This window comes from Babylonia areolata, chromosome 1, assembly GCF_041734735.1.
Source record: "Babylonia areolata isolate BAREFJ2019XMU chromosome 1, ASM4173473v1, whole genome shotgun sequence".
Taxonomy (NCBI): domain Eukaryota; kingdom Metazoa; phylum Mollusca; class Gastropoda; order Neogastropoda; family Buccinidae; genus Babylonia; species Babylonia areolata.
In genome coordinates, this window is record NC_134876.1 from 21,185,453 (window position 1) to 21,207,149 (window position 21,697).

At 37.5% G+C, this 21,697-nt stretch overlaps 2 protein-coding genes across 4 annotated transcripts in view; one reads left to right on the forward strand and one right to left on the reverse strand.

Moving 5' to 3' along the window:
- The window catches only part of LOC143280710 (regulator of G-protein signaling 7-like), a 59,676-nt gene extending 53,493 nt beyond the window's left edge, over positions 1–6,183 (reverse strand). For all 3 annotated transcript variants that reach the window (XM_076585429.1, XM_076585427.1, XM_076585430.1), the window contains exon 1: positions 5,999–6,183. In XM_076585429.1, coding sequence (XP_076441544.1) covers positions 5,999–6,088 — 90 coding nt within the window. In that variant the 5' untranslated portion in view covers positions 6,089–6,183. The remainder of the gene's footprint in view (positions 1–5,998) is intronic.
- Positions 6,184–6,392: 209 nt separating this feature from the next.
- On the forward strand, positions 6,393–20,957 carry LOC143280746 (THO complex subunit 4-like). Its single transcript, XM_076585431.1, has 6 exons — positions 6,393–6,692; positions 10,903–11,061; positions 12,781–12,928; positions 13,395–13,470; positions 18,917–19,118; positions 19,956–20,957. Exons 1-6 carry the CDS (start codon positions 6,486–6,488, stop codon positions 19,968–19,970), a joined length of 807 nt encoding a protein of 268 aa, XP_076441546.1. The 5' UTR covers positions 6,393–6,485; the 3' UTR covers positions 19,971–20,957.
- The last annotated feature ends 740 nt before the right edge of the window (positions 20,958–21,697 follow it).

The following is a 21,697-nucleotide window of genomic DNA, read 5'->3' on the forward strand; positions in this document are numbered from 1 at the left end:
TCATTTTAGACAACCAGATTGATATTAATTAAGTTTTTACAAGAAATTTGGTTTAAAGAGAAAGGTGATGAGGGAAAGTGCGTGGATGTAGCCCCAACGGGATACTCTGTTCGATCATTCCCATGCTCTCATCATGGTGGAGGTCTTGCTGTGGTTTACATCAATTACAGGAATCTTTTAGCATGTCATCTTGCTTTTAATACAAAATTCCCATTCCCACACATTTCTTATTAAGTCATTCAAGTAACATTGTCAACATGCAGAAAAAATATCTATTTCTGGTGCATCTACCATACTTTTCCAAGTGCTAAAAATAAACTCACAGATGCTGTGTTCTTGCGGGAATTCCCAGACATGCTTGACTTTTGTAACAACTGTCCTGCGAGTAGTGTTATTGTTGGAGATGTGAGCTTCCACTGTGACGAACCCCATCGATTAAATACGGTAGAAATGAATGATCTTTTAAATACATTTAGTCTTAGTCAATCAGTGTGTCAGCCTACACACAACCATGGTTACATCATTGATTGGGTTATGTTTTGACCACAGGACAATATTGTGCAGTCTACCTCTGTGATCGATGAGCTTAGCTCCAACCATTTCTGTGTTGTCTGCAATCTGTAGAGACTCCCCCGGCTTCTGCCACCTACAAAGAGGCCCGCAACCTTCATGCCTTGGACAAAGAGGCTCTCAAGCAGGACTTGTGTACGACTGTGTCATCCACTCTTTGCCCCTCCATAGAACAGCTGGACTTCACTCTATGTGCTGCATTGGACAGGCATACTCCTGTCACCCGCTGTAAAGTCAAGGATGGACGGTCTGCTCCTTGGTACTCTAGTGTTAAAGAGGAGCTTAGGAAAGATAAGAAAGAAAGACGACATGCAAAGAACAGAGTAAAAAGACATGACTGGTTGTTTCTAAACAAATCTTTGCCTCTGCGAAGAGAAAAGTCACCAAGATTGTCCAAAAGGCAAAAATATGTATTATAGTGCTCAGATTTCAGGTAGCAAATCGATGAGGCAGCTTTTTAGTGTCTGTGGTAGACTCACTGGCAATGAAAGGTCATCTCCCCTCCCCAATTTGTATCCTGTTAGTCAGTTGCCAACTGATAGATAGCTAACATTTGCTCTGAACTTGATCGCGGGAGCACTACCCATATAGCAGAGTCTTGTAACACTGGTACTTTTGTTACTTCTACGTTTGACATCAGGCAAGAACTTGATCGTATGACAACTGCTGCATTACCTGTGATCAGTTCAAATCAAGCCACAAATTCAGTTTCCTCTGTTTTTGACTGCTTCAATCCTGTCACAGAACACTAACTAAAAAAGATCATTTTAAAGTCAAAACCACCCACCTGCAAACTAGATCCCATCCCTACCTCTGTTAGTTTAAAACATTGACACTCTTTTGCCCACTATGACACATATAGAAAATTAAAGTCTTCTGTCAGGTTCTTTCCCCTCTGGTTATAAAGCCGCAGTTGTAAAACCACTACTTAAGAAACCCTCTATGGATCAAAATGTTCTACAAAAGTAATGATCAGTGTCAAACTTATCTTTTACGTCTGAGGTCATTGACAAAGTTGTTATTAGTCAGTTATTTAAATACCTAAACTCACATTCCCTGTTGCCACCCAACCAATCAGCATACAGACCCTCACATAGTACAGAAACTGACTTCTCAAGGTCACTAACGATATACTTCTGGCACTAGATCAAGGTCATGTTTCTGTTCTTACTTTGTTAGATCCCAGCGCAGCATTTGACACCATAGACCACACACTTGTTGCACATCCTTCATCACTACTATGGAGTTTCTGGATTAGTTCTTTGAGTCTTTCTTGGGTCAAAATCTTTCAAGTCGCATACAGTCAGTCATTATCGATAATCACTCATTGCAACCAGCACCTGTTTTGTTCGTAGTTCCACAGGGTTCTGTCGTAGGTCCTTTACTCTTCATCATGTACACCAAATCTCTTTATACACTCATCCAAAGTCAGTTTGTTTCCAATCAATCTTTCGCTGATGACCCACTGCTTTATAGAAATGCCAACCTACAGAAATAGGTCAAACCATACAGACTTTACAGTCATGCATCACGGATGTCAAATAACGGACGACAGATCACAAACTCAAACTAAATGATAGTAAGACAGAGGCACTTCTCATTCACTCTGACCTGCCTAAGCCTTCATCTATCCTGGTAGGGACCTCAGACATACCTTTTTCAGCATCTGCACGCAATTTAGGTTACATGCTTTCTGATGACATGACACTTGATACATACATCGACCACATTTGAAGGTCAGCAAATGCAGCACTCTGACAAATCAGCTCCATTCGACAGTATCTAACCACAGAAACCACAAAGACTTTGGTCTGTTCTTATGTTCTATCCAGATAAGATTATGGAAATGCTCTTCTTGCTGGCTGGCTGCCCCAACACTGTATTGACAAATTTCAAAAAGTTCAAAACTCTGCAGCACGACTCATTCTCAAAGCTAAGAAACGTCAACACATCACTCCCCTACTCGCTTCCCTTCACTGGCTCCCCATTCAAGCACGAATACAATACAAACTCTCAGTCCTTTGTCACAATTTCTTCACTGATTCTTGTCCTGTCTATCTTTCAGACCTACTTTCTGTCTATTCACCATCCAGACAACTCTGTTCTTCAAATGACAAGTGCATACTATCCATTCCAAAGATTCGTACTAAAACTTATGGTGAACATTCCTTTTCTTCTGTTGCACCTAAACACACCTCCGTCACACCCCAACACCCGCATTTGAGAGAGCACTCAAAACATATCTTTTCAAACTGTACTTTTCTCACTGAAATTTTTCCGTCTGCATATGCTTGCTGTGATTTTTGTTGCTGGATGTGCTCTTTGCGTTGATCTGTATGCATCTGTGATGATTTTGGTGTGTTTTTCATGATACCTGGTTTGCTGGTGTTTATTTTTGACAATGATGAATGTGATGTGCTCTGGTTTGCTGAGATTTGCACCTGTGTGATTTGAGACTGTGATGGCGCCTGTGTCAATTTACATAATGTATTTTTTATTATGTCACTTAGTTTTACATTTGTATATTTTAGCCATTGTCATGTGAAACTGTGTAGACTTTGTACATATTTTACAACAATTAGCCTTAAATTTGTATGTTTTATTGTAAAGCGCGGTGAGCCCCATCTGAGATGGGAGTACTGCGCTATATAAGCCTACATTAAAAAAAAAAAAATTTTTATCATCAGGATGATTATAAATAACATAACTTAATCTTGAAGCATAAATAATGATGTTAATTTGTGTATCATTTCATTTCAGGCAAGTCAATTGATAGAAATTAGTAATTTAGTATCATGGGTTCCAGCGTACATTATTATACTCATATACTCATAATACTGACATCTACATTATCTACTCATAGTGAGGAAACCAATGTTAAACTTTACAAATTACAGATACAGTAAGTGAGTAACTGAGTAAGTGAATACTGAATGTTACAAATCCTATTATTTTCAAAGAATTGTGGTGGCTATTGCCACCACTTTTGTTAAATTGTCCATCAAACTGAAGGCAATTACATCTATTATATATAAAAAATTAAAATATACATTGTCAAATAAATACAGAGCCAGAGGTCAAAGAACTGATACTCTTCTTTATTGTTAATTAATCATTTTCTGTTTCTATATTGTTTCTGTAATCAGACAGTAAATTATTTTGCCCTCCAAAAGATCTATCAAAATGTGTTTGGAACAGTTGTCCAGGATGTTCTCTACTTCTGCTTGCATCAGAATCACTATCAGCATCATTAGTGGACAGCACAGTCAAAAGTGAATATTTACTACTTTAAAAAAAAAAAAAATTATTACACACACACACACACACACACACACAAGTGTCTTCTCCATGAGAAAAACAACAACAGGAATTTGACACAAAGATGAGTTTGTACACAGTTTCCCAGTAGGTAATTAGTTTTACTAATTTCAGTGTTATTTTTCTCTGAAATTTCTGTTTAAAATGTTTTTGTCTGAACAATGTATTGTGCTGTCCACTATCCAATAGCATTACTGAATATAATTTACTTTACACTTTGTAGTTCACAGTTTTGGGGGGTTCTTTCTCGGTTTATTTAAATCTTAGGGTTTCTTTACTGGTTTCAATAGACTGTTTTGATGCCTGAATCTGTTTCTGGTTTACTGTTGAACAGCAAAATAAAATTATGTATTTCCAGCTTGTGCACAGAAAAGCACAGGCATGTGTGGTACTGTAGCGTTCATGATGCAGGCACACCGTCAGTGTCCAGGGATGTTCAGCAAGTATGGATTACTTCTTAGACATTTCTGGATTTAGATTCCAACATTCCATAGGTTTTCTTTCATCATTAGCAATTCTATGTTATTTCTCATTTATTTACTTTTCATTTTAAAGATTTCTTGCATAAATATTTCCAACATAATTTATCTTTAAACATGGAAATTTTCATGACAATTTTCCAGAAATTGTTCAAACTTTGTTAATCTATTGTAGTTTTATTTGTAACTTGTACTCAAGCTGGTGTGTTTGAGCTTGAAACTTAGAGTTTAGTCTAAGACTGAAGGATTATATAATTTTACTCATGATAAACCAAAAGGCAAACTTCTCTGGACTATTTCTGATAGTAAAGTGATTGACTGATAACTAAGTGGTTTTTTGTTTGTTTGTTTGTTTGGTTTGTTGTTGTTCTAGTTGTTGTTTTTGTTATTTCTACAACAATCACTAAACCCAACAAATCCCATACAAATGAAAAAAAACCCTTCTTGTTGGGTAAGACAACTTAAACATCTATCAGATTTTAAAAAAAATTGCTTTGGTAAGCTGAATTAATAAGCATAAATTTCATATAAGTTTTCATGCTATCCTTACAAAATTCTTGAGGCAATCCATAATCACTGTGTCTGTCAAGTGTCATCACAGATCAAAGAATCTGTCACTGGGTCAGCCACTGTGTGTGTGTGGGTGAGTGAGTGAGTGAGTGAGTGAGTGTGAGTGTGTGTGTGTGTGTGTGTGTGTGTGTGTGTGTGTGTGTGTGTGTGTGTGTGTGTTTGACATGTGTCTATCATTGATAAACTAACTGTGTGCTTGCTTGTGCAAACACAGGCTATTTTATTATTGGATGGTGAAAATTATACTAATAAAGTAATATTCTATTATATTAACATTTTAATCGTTATTGACAACCAGACATTGTAGTCAGAAAACAGAGTAAGAAGCATGTGTGGGTGGCGGTAAAACAAGTCTTAAAATGTCAAATAAAAAGTGTACTGTAAAGAAGTGCAAGTAAAACTAAAAGTTAAACAGTAAAACTAAAAGTTCTTTTTTTTTTCTTTTTTTTTCTCTGAAGGTTTTGACTGGTTCTACATGGTTTTGTAAAACCACAGTAACATGAAATGGGTATGACCCTAATTACTATAAATAAATAACTCAATTCATATGCAGTGTCTGATTTATCATCAACATGTATATATATATATATATATATATATATATATATATATATATCAAGGTACACAATGCAAAAATGAGATGCAACCATGCATACTAATCACATTGAAAAATGGGATTCTGTCTGACTGTTGCATTGTTTAATTCTAACATTTAAAAAAAAACAACAACAACAGAACTGCAAATACATACCAGCCTTTTCTCGAAACAGCCAAATTACTAGTATAACTATGCGTGATGTAGGAGTATGCAGATCTGTTCTGTCAGCCTTGCAAAAAAAAGATGCATTTTGATTTTCACAATAGTGCGAGAAACGTGACTATTTTCAGCATATTACTTTTAAATTATCGAACAAAGCACCATGTTAATCAGTGCCATACTAGTTCAATCGTTCGCCTGATCGGACGCAAACGTTACTGCTAACACTAACCGGAGGAATTCTCCATTTTTAGTTTAAATGCCAATACAAAAATAATGCACAAAACTGCATTCTTGCACTTACCTTCCCATACACCATGTGTCTCGGCTTGAGGTCTAAGTCCGTGTCCATAATGTACGAGCTGATGGTCATTCTTGCAAGACAAACGTGCATACATAGCCTGGAGAATCAATGTGTGTCCGCGGCGTTTGCTTTTTCTTCCATCAACATTTTTCTGTCCTCTCTGTTCAGACCAGTCAAGGAAGCTACTTGTTTGATTCGGGATCCGGCCTTCGGGCGACGACCTTCAGGTCACCGGAGTGGAACGAAACCGTGGACATTTAATGGAATCTTGAGTTCAGTCAAAATACTTCCAAAAGTTTGGAACTGTAAAATAAGGAATGAAAACGTCAGGCGTTCAGATATTTTAAAATTTTATTATATGTTTCATTTATTGCAAACTCACTTCCTGTTTTCCCGTCGTTCACCGGAACCCGCCATTTTCTTTTAGTTTGCTTCACGTTGACGCTGCCTTTGTGAGTAATACGCTTCGATAAGAAACATAGAGAAAATGGCTGATAAACTTGATTTAAGTCTTGACGACATTATAAAGCAAAACAAGAAGTCTCGAGGTAGGGGTAGAGGTGGTCGTGGAGGTAATCGTGGCGGCTTGAATCGAGGGAGAGGAGCAGGAGGTGCTCAAAGACGCGGTGGCGGCGGCGGTGGCGTTTACAGAGGAGGTGTAAATCAGCGAAGAAGACCTGTACCTTACACGAGGGTAAGTTTCTTATTTCATTTGTGATCCAGAGCATTATGTATATATCTGGGAAAAGCCCCCATTGAAGTCAGAGCCATTCAGGCGTTGAAGACGAAGTACAGGCACTCGTGTTATCAAACGAGTACTGAGTAGTCGTCACCTTTGTCAGCACGACGTATTTCCTTGAGTTTGACGAGAGTTAGCTGTTTTCCGATACAGGTCTCAAGGGTTCCTCTTTATCGGACTCTACTTAAAGTTCTGGCTGCTTATGTGTACCAATCCCAGTTGTCTGCTCTTTTGCCTTAAAATCTTCAAACATAATTTCTTGGTCTGACCGGAATTTGTCCAGCCTGTTCTTGGCACTAGCCACGTGTTGGAAGACTGTTTCTAATGTTAACAGTTCTCATTGCAAATGGGTTCTTCTTCATGGAATGGGTTCTTCTTCATGCATGTCTTCGTTTGCATTGGATATATTTTCATAGAATGTCCCCTGGTTCCTGTATACAGTGCTACTTCCAGAGTTTGATGAAGCCACACACGTCCTTGTAATGAATTCCTGTAATGATCTTATATATGTAGCCGGGTTGGCTACAATCTTCGTTGGGCCAGCTTAGCAGACGACTTTTGTGACTCGCCGAAGGTTACTCAGGAAGTCCGGCGCGGTAAATCGGTCACAAGTTATCTCCCTTTACAGGGAACCATATGATTTTTCATCAATTTGTTAAATTATAAACACTTCCTTGTAGATGAGATTATAGTTTTTATGTTATTGGACTTCAGAAAGATCATACTTCTCAACTGTAATATCATTTGGCCAGGTAGCCTATAACTCTTTTAAACTAATATTTATGTTTATGAATTTTGGCGCGATCTTCGAAATCCACTCTGTTGAAACATACAAAATACCTTCGTTTTCTATAAATCGATATAGTTGCCGTGGAATTTAGATTGTGCATTAAAATGTAAATGATTAAGCTTCTTGTGTACCGCTTTCCACGTACACCTTAGTTATAGGCATGCGATGGTACGAAATGTCTGACAGCATTTCAGCCCCACAAAACTGTCTCTTCTTCAAGCCATTGGAATTCGTCAGTGCCGATTTGAGCAAAATGTTTTTACAATACCTAGACATTTTTATAGCATGTCTTGCAGACGTTTGCATTTCTGTTATCAATCTGATTCGTATCATACATGTATAGTTGTGTTGTAGTTGGTTTAAACGAAGTATTTCATTGCCGATAACTAGTGCCAAAAGCACCGCCAAGCGGTGCCGACGCGGGAGCTGTCCATTGAGTTTTCTCTTGAATTTTGACATAAAAAAATCTTTACTCTAGAAGCAGATTCTATAGATGATTTTTATGTAGTTGGAAATTCAGGATTTTAAGATACTTATCTGTTACAATTATATTACATATCGCGACGTATTAATTGTTGTAATGTACAGAAATGTTACATGAACTCGTTAAAAGCTCGTTCATTCAGTGACTCTTTTTGTTCACAGTTTTTAACTACATTATTTTTGTAGAAAATGGTTTGGCTTAAGAAAATGCTCGTCTCTTGTAGTTTTGTGTGATATATGTCTATGTTAGTTCCCCGAGCCGAAAGTCAGAAGCTGCTAAATTTGGTCAAACAAACACAAGCTTGGCCCCTCAAGGCTCGCGGCCGGCCAGTTTCGTGAGTTGCTTCGCGATGGTGGCTTTGCGGTTTGGCGGAACAGAATATAAGGAGTGAGTGAGTGCCAGACAAATAGAGAACTCTCCTGGTCTGGAAGAATGAGAAAATAAAAGAAAACCAGCGCACTGCCTTCCCGGGTCTACCTTGCCTGACTGCAGCTCTTCTGCAAACACCTACCTGTCTTCACCTTCTCTAACACCACCTTACCACCCTATCACATATATTTCAACCATGTCTCCTCTTAACCTTGGACACATCTCTTATGGATTGTAGCCTTATTGTGGTTTGTTGCCCTGCACAGGGATTACCACAGGATTACAGACAAGACAAACCTACGGTAGCTGAGTGTTTGTAGTTTCAGCTTCTCTAGTTGTTGGGCATAAGATATATCTTCAAACCCTGGAATTGCTTGATAGCACACCTCTGAACTCCTTTGATCTGCTCTACTAATTTTGTGCTCATAGGGTACTGGATGGAACTTGCATAGTCAAGGTCAGATCTCACTAGCAATTTATACTGTGGCAGGAAGATTTTCTCGTTTAAATGGTGAAATGTCCTTCTGATGACAGCAAACATTTTCTTGACTTTTTTCACTTTTTCTCTTATGTGTTCTTCAAACTTAAGCTCTTTGTCAGTCACTATGCCTATGCCCTTTTCTGAATGCGCTTGTTTGAGAGCTGGATTTCCTAGTTTATGTTGTGTTGACCTGTCATTTTTCTTTCCAATCTACATATGTTTGCACTTTTCCGGATGGAAACTTAAAAACCATGTATCACTCCATGTGGACATGTTGACGTCTTCTTGTTGAGTGTCACAGTCATCATTTGTATAAGTAATAGCAACTGGGTACTAAACCATACACCAGGGCTTTCTTCAATGCATATATGTGTGTCCCTGACCCTCTAAAATGAGAGAGGATGCACTAAAGTTTTGGCTGGGGAGTCTGCAGGACGCACTATAAAATCGGCGTCAATCGAAATGTAAACAATCACGGTCAAACGACAGTGCTTGCTTCTTCACATTTCACTTGTTTTTGGTCAGCATCTTGTCTTCACAAAATCGGCAACTGCTGCAAAGTTCATTGTTTTTGTCTTATCTCCCTTTACAGAAAACTGTTGCCCATTTCCAGTATGCTCACGACGAGGCTTTTTGAGTATTCTGTGATACAGTTCGTAATCAGAATGCCTCCGCTATTGTGGCTTGACGCACCAAAATGCAAACAAGACAAAAAGGCTGAGTGTGTGGTGTGTTTGGATGAAAGAATGGTTTCTTGACTGGCGACTGATCGGACTCGCTAGAAGTAGAACCACATGACTCCCTAGCATACCTGAGTGGGAGTCCTGTGGACTCTCTAAGCAAACCAACTGTAGGAAGCCCTGACACTTTTTCATTGGAGGGATGTGAATGTGACATGCATTGATTTAAAGATTTTGTTTTAGGGTGATATCCAATTTTAGCATCCTGAATTGACTAAGTAACTAAGTAAATTCCTGTAGCAATATCCATGATATATTTTGTGTATATTGTAGTGTACTTATGCAGGCATGAAGTGTAACATGAATAGCAATCATTAGTTTTGCATTGATTGTTTTTACATTTGAATTGCATACATGCATTTGTTCATATGTTCTTCACATGTGTGTACACACAATTTCTGTGCTTCTACTCTTGCACTTCTAGTTAAGTTCAGTTCTCAAGGTGGTGTCACAATGTTCAAACAAATCTATTTATGCTACACCATGTGACATCCGCTAAGCAGATGCCTGAAAAGCAGCATAACCCAAAGTGCTTAGTCAGGCCTTGCTTCTAGTACAACTAACAAACTAGTCTACCAGTTGCACTGTAGTTGTACAGTGATAGTTCTAGTTTTTCAGTTAAATGTGTTATTTTAAATTGGAATTCAATTGCAGAATAGAATGAAAATGCAATATTATTTCGACTAAATACTTTGAAATGAATCCACAAAAACGATTGTGCCATGCACACATTTATGCGCAAATTTTTCCCCAAATGTAAGAGATAACATGTACTTGAATGAGCACTCTCACAGAGTTGTTCTGGAAACATTCATTCACACATGTGCAGCACATACACATACACTACACACCACACCACACCACACCACACCACACACACACACACACACACTCTCTCTCTCTCTCTCTCTCCCTCCCTCTCTCTCTCTCTCTCTATTTCTAGCTCTCCTCTCTCTCACATGCACACGCACACGCACACAAACATTCTCTCACACTGAATTGAAAACACAGACGTGCACACACCCACAGTTGCAGGTCACCCTTCCAAATGCCCATTAAACCATATTTTCCATTTATCTCTGGGGGCCATGCTCCTGTACCCCATCATTTAGGCATGCTTACCTCAGCCTGTTCCCCCACCCCCCACCCCCTCATTGCCCTGTTTTAGTGTATTTCCCAAGTTTTCCTTTAACTTGCAATATGTTGTAACAGTGTCAGTCTGTGTGCACGACTTTTTTTCCCCGTGTAACACGGTTATCACAATAACTCTGATTTGTACAACATTGACACTTTTGTTTCAGCCTAAGGAATTACCTGACGTCTGGCAGCATGACATGTTTGATGGAAGTGATGGAGGGTTCCGTCGTGGACCTGCTTCATTGCGCACAGGTTCTGCATCCACTTCGGGAAAGCTGCTTGTGTCCAACTTGGATTTTGGTGTCAACGATTCAGATATTCAGGTACTTCAGTTATTTTTATTATTCTCTTCCTCTTTTTTTTTTTTTTTTTTTTTTTTTTTTTTTTTAGCTGAAATTTGTGATAAATGATTATAATGTTAGCCTTTGTTAAATTTTTGTTCCACCCACAGTTAACTGTGCATTTGGTTCTAATGGAAGACAAGTCAAAATCCTACAGGGTTCAGATTTTATGAAGTCATCTGGAGCTTTTCAGTGTAGCTTAAAATGAGAATGTATTATGAATCAAAAGCTCGTGAGTTCTTGAGGTCACATGAAATTTATTATTGTGGTCGTGCCTCAAAGATAATCAGGGTTGTTGTTTTTTTCATTGCTCATTTAACTTATTTTCAAAAATAAAGCATAATGAAAATGAAGATACTTAAATATAATCAATTGGTCATTTTCAAATCAACTGTTATTGACTCGTGTAAACAAAGTGAGTCTGTGTCTTAACCCAGTGTTCGGTTGTCTCTGTGTGTGTCCGTGGTAAACTTTAACATTGCCATTTTCTCTGGAAATACTTTGTCTGCCAATAACTAATTTGACTTAAAATAGTATTAGAAAAGAAAAAAAGAAAAAAGAACCTTCACAGTCATACCAATAACAGGTTGTAAGTCTCCCGAATTAAGCCATTTTTTCCGAATCATTAATGGTTTATTTTGTTGAGGTTTGTTCCGAAATCCGAAAATTGAAAAAATTGCTTCCCACTGAGTTAGGCCTGCTAGCAGGTGGGTTGTATTCGAAGACATAACCTCATTTTTCTTGTTCAAAATTAAAAGGAAAGAAATACAAATTCTGGACAGAACACATACAGTAATACTAACTACACTATCAACATGTTTGTTGCATATGAATATTCTAAAGAGGACACTGAATTAAGTGGAATGAACATAAAAGAAAAATTGAATCGATTGTATCTTTCAGCTCATCGTAAATCTAGATCTAGAGAGATCTACCATGTGTTGCTTTGTGCTTCAACGGATAGGGAAGTCACCTTTACCGCCTAAAGAAAAGAATAATCAAGATATGATATAACACACAAAAAACATGATTTAAATGGCATTATTACATCCACTACAATCACATCTGTTTGTCGCAGAAAGAAGAAAATGTCAGCTGTGCCGCAGCAGTCGGGATTGGTCTGCTTGCTTCAGAACTAGACATGTATGGTTCGATCCCGCTCACATACCTTTCTTTTTTTTTTCTCTCTTTCTCCCAAGCTTATTTTATATATCATATTTAAAACAGAGCACTTTTCAATGATTTTTTAAAGATCTTTTTATTTTTCTGCTCATGATTCCTTGACTGGATAAAGCACGAAGCACTAGTGAGTCTTGAAGGCTTTGCGTCTTGTTTATTCATGTATTCATCAGTGTTCAAGCTGCTTACATTCTTACAGATATAACTTTTTCCAAACACCAACTTGATTTTTCTACAGAATTTGCCAGGAACAGCCCGCTTGGTTGCTGTGGGGTTTTGTACGTGCTAATTCAGTCACTCAGGGTCTTTTGGAGGGGCGAGGAAAATTCTGTCCGTATGTGGCACTCAAACTCATGGGCACTCATTTCCTGTTCTGACACATTACCACTTGGCCACAAGTCCACTTCTGTTTCTCTCCTTCCATTTGACTGAGATACTTGAAGTTCACTGAGATTTTGGTATTGATGTTATATGGATACTTAGTGCAAGATATTAAGTAATGATATTTATGCACTGTTTCAGGAATTGTTTGCAGAATTTGGTCAGCTTACAAAAGCAGCTGTTCACTACGACAGATCAGGCAGATCAATGGGTACCGCTGAAGTCATTTACGCGAGAAGAACAGATGCTGTAAAGGCGATGAAACAGTACAACAATGTTCCTTTAGATGGTAAGGGTTTTTTTGTTGTTGATTTTTGCTCTGTATTTACAGTCTTAAATTTTTTTTTTTTTTTTTTTTTTGTGTTTTTTTTTGTTGTTTTTTGTCGTTTTTAACTTGTATCAGCTCAGATTTTTTCTCTGAGATGTCCTTGAGTCAGTTTGGATTAAACAAATTAAAGAGAATAGATAGGTTGATAATTGATTTTTGTTTTGTTTTTTGCTTTGATGCATGTGAATATGTAACTTTCATAGTCTACTGATATCATTCAATAAGTTTTGATTGTTTACAGTTTTGGTTCCGGGGGTGGGGGGTGTGGGGGGTTATGGTGTGATTTGCAGGTGGTTTAAAAAAATATATATATATATATATATTTTCTTCTTTTTTTTCTGCTGTTGCGATAAATGCCTGATGGCCCTAAAGTAGATTAATTAAATGAAATGTTCAAAATATAAACTTACAATTTTGGTTTCTACAGGTCGAGCTATGAACATTCAGCTTGTTGGGGCAACAGATGGTGGTATTCAGACCAGACGACCCAGTGCTGGAGGAGGGTATGTACTGCTTATTTTTAACCAGTCCTGAATTTTCAGATTAATAATGATAATAAACATTCCTTCAAAATCAGATGGTAATTTTTGTTAAATGACAGCAATAACAGCTGTTGGTTTGCTCATAGTCAAGAAATGCCAAAGTACAGGACACTAGTTAGTGAGCAGCTTGAATGTTTTATAGCAGCGTGGGAAAACAACACATAAGAACAGTGTTAATATCTTTACAGTATGTGTGCAAAATAGATAAATGTAAAGAAATAAATACACCTCTACAGATAACTAGATGCACACTGGTGATTCTCTACTCTTACCCCCTTACACACTCATTGTCTGTATTATATGCACACTGGTGATTCTCTACTCTTACCCCCTTACACACTCATTGTCTGTATGTCTCTTTCAGGCAAGTATGACAGATTGTCTTAATAGGCCAGGGAATTTAGATTAAAATTTGCGTTAGGTCAAAATGTCTGCAACAAAACCGTTCTTTTTACGATAAAATAGAATAAATCATACTGATCACACTGATATAAAGTTGACCACTATAGGGGGGCGGGAACATCAGTAGATTTTGATTTTTAATGTCCAGAATCGAATATTTTTATTACTCTGCCTGTGTGAGAGCGCCATACAGAGTCGCAAGGCAAGCACAGGCGAAGGTTACCAAGCGCTGTATAAGGGGTCGCCAGAGGAAAGCGTTCAGCACAGTACAGTACATGTGACTGACTGCTGCCGCGCTGATGCTGATCTGTGAGCAGGTCACTGCGGCAGACAACTAATTCTGAACAGTAAGCTATGAACAGAGCTCTTTGGGGTCAAAAGGAAAGAAACATTTTCAGTTTCATGTATTTTATACTTAAGTGGTAGAAAACGCAAATCCGCTTTTATGAATGTTTTCCAGTTTCCTACCATTCATGACATATCATAAAGAATGAAATCGGTATTATACCGACTGCAAAGGTGAATTTACGAAGGCAGCACGGGATCATTTAGTTCGTAAGTACAATTTTGTTGATATTTTACGCAATGCACAACTTGGACTGGATATACTCCATGCTCCGCTTATTAATGTGTACAATATAAACATCTAAATGTGTGTTAACCCGGTTCGGTTTCAGTGAACATTATCGGCGCTCTGTCCAGACAATAAATTGGGAAAGTATAGAGGGCAGATGATGGCAAAATTGAACATCATGTCTTGATGTGAAAAGAACGGTATGAAATACATATTTTTCTTTGGAAATGAAGCGGTATTTGCAAATGTTATTCGAGAACCCTGGCGCAGTAGATGTCGATTTAGCGTGGGATATAAATAATAATCATAAATGATAACAGTGGATCATAAATTTTATTAATGATTATGTAAAACTTTGTTGTAACACTTGTAACATTGAATCCAAGTTACCTAAACTAACTTTCCCAACGCAGATGTTTGAATTACTGGATTTATAATAATGATAGTAATGAATCTATCATGCGATCCTTAGCCAGTGCAGTGCATTCAAACAAAGCCTGTGCAAAATTATGTATTTTATTAATGATTACCTAAAACCTTATGACATATGTAACATGGAACCCCAAATCCCTCAACTAACTCCCACCCTGGATGATTTTATTTTTCAGAAACACTGCAGGCACTCCATTTTCACATCAATTCTCCCCAATGTTTAACTGTTTAAAGTACTACTGTTCATCTTATTATGAAATGGGAATTGTATTATTTATATCACTTGACCAGAGTTTTCCTCTTTATGATTATCTGAAGACATGGGATCAAAACACCGGATTCTTTGTATCTTTCTATTCAGTCAGTCAACAGAAAACTGATTAGCGTTATCCTCACAGTGAACAAATATGTAGGATTGCAGAAAAACAAATTGTAATAAAAGTAAGACTTTGAGAAAAAACAAAACCAAACAACAACAATAGCAACAACAAACAACAACTGAAAATAAGGAATTTTATTATCTATGTAAAGCAGACCCAAAGAACATGTGTTTCGTGTCTGAATGTGACACCTGACTTATCTCAACCACAACTAAACATGAAATGCTTCAAACTTAATTGATTCTGAGAAATTCATTCACAGTCAATGTATACTTTGGTTTTTCAGAACTTGTGTGATGTAAAATGTGGCTGTTCTAATCAAATTTTGCAAAACAATAACTTGAATAAGCATGTAGGGACTGACATTTTTTGGATACAAAAAATTTTTTCGTTCCACACTCGTCTGTCTTGTGAACTGATAAACTACATCATTTCGTGATAAAACTTCACCAGACAGCTAAAACCAAAATCAAGGTAATTTAAGGGGGTGATTTTCTACTTTGAACTTTGTTGTTTGGAACTTTTGATGCAACAAGTCTTCAACTGAAAACAGTCTTACTGAACTACATGCGTTGACTTGGTTCGAAATCTTACACCAGTATCCGTATATTACCCCATCTCGCCATGTGTCAGAAACGGTGATTGTGTCTAAACTTGATTAGAGATAAATGTACAAACCAACCATAATAACGACGAAATTATCATACACAGTTTTGTTGTGTTTTTTTTTTTAATATAGCAACCGCGGGGTGCGAATCAACATGTCGGGAGATTTCCGTGTAACATATGTACATCTCACACGCTGTCGGAAACAACACATTCTCTGAATATGTGTTAAAACACACATGATTTAAGGGTGTTTGTCAAACCGATTTACGCTTTCCCACGATGAATCCGCATGTTTTATGTGGAAACAGTTCTAATTTTGTTTACATGTATATTTTTATTGGGTCGTTTACATGCACAGAAGTAACACAGAAAAGCAGAACTGAAAATTAATATACGACATCGATTGCATTTAAATAGTTGAATAGACTTTTTTTTTTTTTTTCAGAAAATGAGTATGTGCTGCAGAAGATAGATGTGTTGACCACCTGTTGCAAGTAAAGAATGTGTAGTGTATTCATGAATGTGCTTGCCTTTGAATGAATAAAAATACATCAAGAGGAACGGGTTGTTGACGTCTGTCACGCGGGTTTTTTGCGTAATATTTCAAACTTATTGTACCATTTTTACTGATGATCAATGTTTTATTATCGCAACGAATGAATATAGATCAGGTCTGTATGTACTGGATTTTAATCAGGTTTGTTCTTATTTGTTTCTGACCACTTCATGTTAGACACATTGCCATGTCACAAAATGGCGCCGAAATTTTGGATGTTTTTAATAATTTTCAACACATTTAAGACACAAGAATAAACCATATTCTCACAAAATTGTTGCAGACATTTCTCTCAATCCTAATAACATGTGAAACATTTGAATAATCATTGTAAACACATGTTTATACTGAATCAGACTGACAGACCCCCATTTCCAACAAAGTTCTGGAGACTGACCCATTTTCATTTTCCAGGCAGTCTTTGCTCTTCATGACTATCTGATGCACTTCATTTTGCCACATTCATACTCCAGCCAGATACATTTTCTTTCCCACGCTAAACTGACGTGTCTACTGCGCCAGGGTTCATGAGTCACATTTGCAAATACCGCTTCATTCCAAAGAAAAATATATATTTCATACCGTTCTTTTTACATCAAGACATGATGTTGGTCGATTTTGCCATCATCTGCCTTCCATGCTTTCTGAATTAACCCCTAGGCTGCCTATATGACGAGATAACTCATCATGGCAAGCATGTACGATTCGCTGCCACAATGACGAGATAACTCGTCATCGAAATATTCTGACTTTTCCCTGCTTTTGCGTTCAGTTTGTTGACAAAAATGCTGGTAGCTTTAGCTTGGGAACTCTTTCTGGATTCTATTCATAGCTAGAAACCCCATCTATGTCATGAGGCAATCCTTTATTTGAACGTTTTGGGTGGGTTACTGTCCCAGTGTTTTCCTGGCTCCTCTCCTCACTCGCTCAACAAAATGTCAGACTTACGCCGTGGTCAAGACATGCGACCGTAACGAACTAAATCAACCAAGATTTCTTTCTTTTGCTGATGCTCAGAAAGAATTGAAGCGTAAACTCGAAGAAGACAGTGATAAACATTTGTAGGATGATTTGATAGAAAATAAAGGGAGCAATCAAGAGAGTGGCCAAGATACGACTATCAGAGAGTGATGCTGGCTGTGCTAACCTTAGCAGACGACAGAACATGACTGAATTATTAGCAGGCCAGTGTGAGCGATTTTCTTGACACTCAGCCAACGCGGTCTGATGAGAACTGGATAAAGTGACCGTGGAGAGGGGTGAAGAGGAGGGGGGTGGAGACTGCGGGGGTGTGGCCTGTCATCCACATTATCAATTGGAGAAGTCACAATGCATTGTATATCTATCACTTTTTATTTTTTATTTTTTTTATTGTGGTTGTTCTAGTTTGATTTTGTGTATGCAGATATCCATTTGTCCAGAAAATATATTTTTGTGTAAATTACCTGACTAATGTTGGTAATGAACAAGTTGAAAATGTGACAAAAACCCCCCACTGATTTCAAAACAACAGCATGCCACTAAAAATATATAAAATGGGAAAACATCATGTGTTTTGTGTTCTTTATTCATTTACCTTTCAGAAAATATATACTTTTATGGGTCTTTCTCAAATAACAAAGAGCACAGAATTTTTTGAAAATTTATGCCCGCTTTTTGTGGGGAAAAAACCCTGGCAAATAGATTTCACTTAAATCTTATTTTCCTGGCAGCGAAAGGGTTAATTGTCTGGACAGTGCTCCGACAATGTTCATTGAAACAAACCTGGTTAACAGGTATTGAGATATTCATATACTACACGTTAATAAGCAGAGCATGAAGTATTTCCAAGTTGTCCATTGCGTAAAATGTCAACATGATTGTTCTTACGAACTAAATGATCCCGTGCTGCCTTCGTAAATTCACCTTTGCAGTCGGTATAATACCAATTTCATTCTTTATGAAATGTCATGACTGGTAAGAAACTGTAAAACATTCATAAAAGCAAATTTGCGTTTTCTACCAATTTAGTATATAATAGATGAAATTAAAAAAATTTTGTTTCCTTTTGACCCCAAAGAGTTCTCTTATTTTCTGTACGGTATCTGTCATCAGCCACAGTGACCTACTAACGGAGGTATAGGACAGCATCAGTGCGGCAGCAGTCAGCCACAAGTACTGTACCGCGCTAAACGCTTTCCTCTGGCGACCCCTTATACCGCACTTGCGTAACTCTGGCTTGCTCTTGCCTTGCGGATCTTTGTAAGGTGATCTCTCATGGCCAGAAGTGTGACAAATAATTATTAAAAACTAAAATCTAATTATGTTACCGCCCACCTACAGCGGTCAAGTTTATATCAGCGTGATCAGTATGATTTATTCTGTTTTATTGTGAAAAGAACGGTTTTGTTGCAGACATTTTGACCATTTTTGTATCTATCCTGGACTATAACATACATTTTTTTTCTTTGGCAGGTTCAGTCAGCGAGGTGGCAGTGGTGGTCGTGGGCGTGGAAACAGTGGTGGTGGATTTTCACGAGGACGTGGTGGAGGTGGTGGTGGTGGTGGGCTGAGAGGTCGAGGGGGACGAGGGCGCGGGAGGGGTGGCCGACCACAGAACAAAGCCACACCCTCACTAGAGGAGCTCAACGCACAACTAGATGCCTACAATAGCAAGGTAAGCCTCAGTGATTGACTTGAAATCATTGCAAGGTGGCATTTTCTTCAGTGGTGCCCCATTGACAGCAGGAGTCAAGGGATAGGAACTAGGTGAACATTTTAAGGATTGGAGCCTGTCTCACCTTAACTGCATGTGAGGTTTTAGTTATGCATCAGCATTTGGTGGTTATTAGTGTTTGATTGTTGCCAGAACAGATAAAAGATCTAGGGTGTGTTCTAGTTTGCAAAATCAGTTTCATTACATTGTGGTTTTAACCCACATCTGCATTAGTACTGCTCAGGCACCATTGGGCTTGTTTTTGTGCTTTCAGCCGATGTATCCTGATTTACCTGACAGGTTGTTTGACCATTCTTTGTATAAACAACTAGAAAGGAACACAGCTAAGAATTTCCCCCTTCTTGCAGTGGTGTTTGATTTGTGTGTGTGTAGTGATTTTGATCTAGACAGTGATCTGTATTGATTATTATTTTTTACCTTGGATGTCTAAACCATTTGTGTTCATGTAATAACTGTTGCAGAAAAATTTGTGTGCATGAAAATATGTGTTTATGGTAATCTTTAATATACACATTGTCTTCAAAATTAATATTTGATTATACATACTTAACCATGATAATGCAGATCATTTGGGTCTATTCAGCTTTTTGCTTCTCCATTATTGCAAGACACATTGCCATGTCATAACTCTGGTTCCACAGACATGTTCACACATGTGCGCATGCACACCATCTCTCTCACTTCATGTATCACATATAATTATTTACTATCTTGGCACATTTTATGATGATCATAGATGGAAATTTGAAATAAGTAATATTAAACATTCTGTTTCAGATGGAGGTTGACTGAACATCACGAGTCGGCAGAGAATGAAGACATGAAGTCGACCAAATCGTCATCTGGCAAAGTTTCATTACCATTGTTTAGTGATACCACCACTCATTGATTGATTTGGAGATGTGCAGGTTGTTTCAGGAGGGAGTGAGTGGCTGTTAGTGTGTGTCATCAGTTCATGTCTTTGAGTCGCCCTGTCATCACATCCTGCTCTGTAAATATATCAGACCTAATTTTAGTACTTCATTACTCGTTCATTTTAATTAATCTTGTGAACATTGTGCAAAGTTGTCATTGTGTGACCATTTGTGGTTAGAAACATATGGGAAGGGGAATTTGGGAAAGGCCGAGAGCTTGGAAATTAACCCACCTGTGTCCCTTTCAGTACCTTTTCTGTTTCTGTGGATTTGTTTACCAAGAAGTTTTTTTTATTCTTTATGTTTATCCTTTGGACTTTTTTGTTTGGGTAAGTCTTACATGTGCAAACTGCTGTCCAGATGGTTCAGAATAAAATAATGTGGTCCCATAGGCTAGATTTGAAATGAGAGTTTTTGATTTTTTCTTCTTTTTTTATATTTATTTGTTTTTTATTATAGTCTGTGTTTGGTAGATGCCTTTATTGAAGACAATTAAAATCATTTCATCCTATTTATTGATTCATTTATTTCTCTCTTTTTTAGAGTTTGCAGAAAATGGTTCCTACACAGGCACCATGTTTTTATTTAGAGAAGGAAAATTCAGGCAGCAACGCTCAATTAAGTTATTTAGTTCGTTGATCCATTATATTGTTTCTCCCTGGTCAGTATGTAAGACACCCAGTTATCATGTTTTTGAGAACTTGCTAAACACAACATGAGATAGAAACTTGAAGCAAAGCTTGATCTAAAAAGAAAAAAAAGCATGTTCTGGTAAAGCGCATGAGTAATGTACGTTTTGATGTGAAGAAAAAACTTGATCCTAATATTTAACTGAACAAAGTATTAAAGAATCTGGCCAACCCTTCCAGTTTGTGCTTGTTTGCTTTGTGTTTCTGTCCTAATTGTATGTAAACAGCACTTCATGGAGCAGAGCATGCAAACACAAGGGGTTTAGATGCATTCATGCACAGGCTGGCACACATGATGCACTCTTGAATTAACTGAGCTAAAAATTTTAAAGAAAGAAAAAAAAAAGTAACTGAAAAAGTTACCAGGGGTTGCTATTTCATACACATATTTGTTGGTTTCATTGAGTACTGTTTTGATTCTTCACAAAAATCTTTTTTAAAAATCAGTTGCAAAAAAAGACATCCTGCAATATGGATAGAAGCCTCAAACTGAAAACATCCTTCAGATCCATCCTGATAGGCACATTTGCCAAGGGCTTTGATCTATGAGGTCCATTATTTTAATCCCAGCAGTACCTGATGGATTAAGCTTGGGAGTTGTTTTTTTCCCCATGTGAATATATGCAGGTCTACCAGAGTTTATTTTTCTATATGTGCATTAACATAATGGTCAAATGTATTCGCATGATAACAAATCAATATTATTAATGATGTGTATATATATATAACACACTAAATCCTGTGCAGAAACAAAGTTCTTTTCACATGCATAACTAAAACAATTGGCTGAAAGTCAAACCCTACATGTTTAGATAAAAGACTAGAGAAAATATTGGCGGACAAGGAGAGGATAAGGAGAGCTATTTTGGAAAGTTTTAACGCCAGACTTAAAAGATGGAGATGTACAGAATAGATG

What these genes read in the sequence shown, in the direction of transcription:
- LOC143280746 (XM_076585431.1), top strand. Translation starts at nt 6,486, where the DNA reads ATGGCTGATAAACTTGATTTAAGTCTTGACGACATTATAAAGCAAAAC. An exon ending in CAACAATGTTCCTTTAGATG is followed by an intron (nt 12,929 to 13,394) that starts GTAAGGGTTTTT and finishes TGGTTTCTACAG; the next exon opens with GTCGAGCTATGAACATTCAG. An exon ending in CGACCCAGTGCTGGAGGAGG is followed by an intron (nt 13,471 to 18,916) that starts GTATGTACTGCT and finishes TTTCTTTGGCAG; the next exon opens with GTTCAGTCAGCGAGGTGGCA.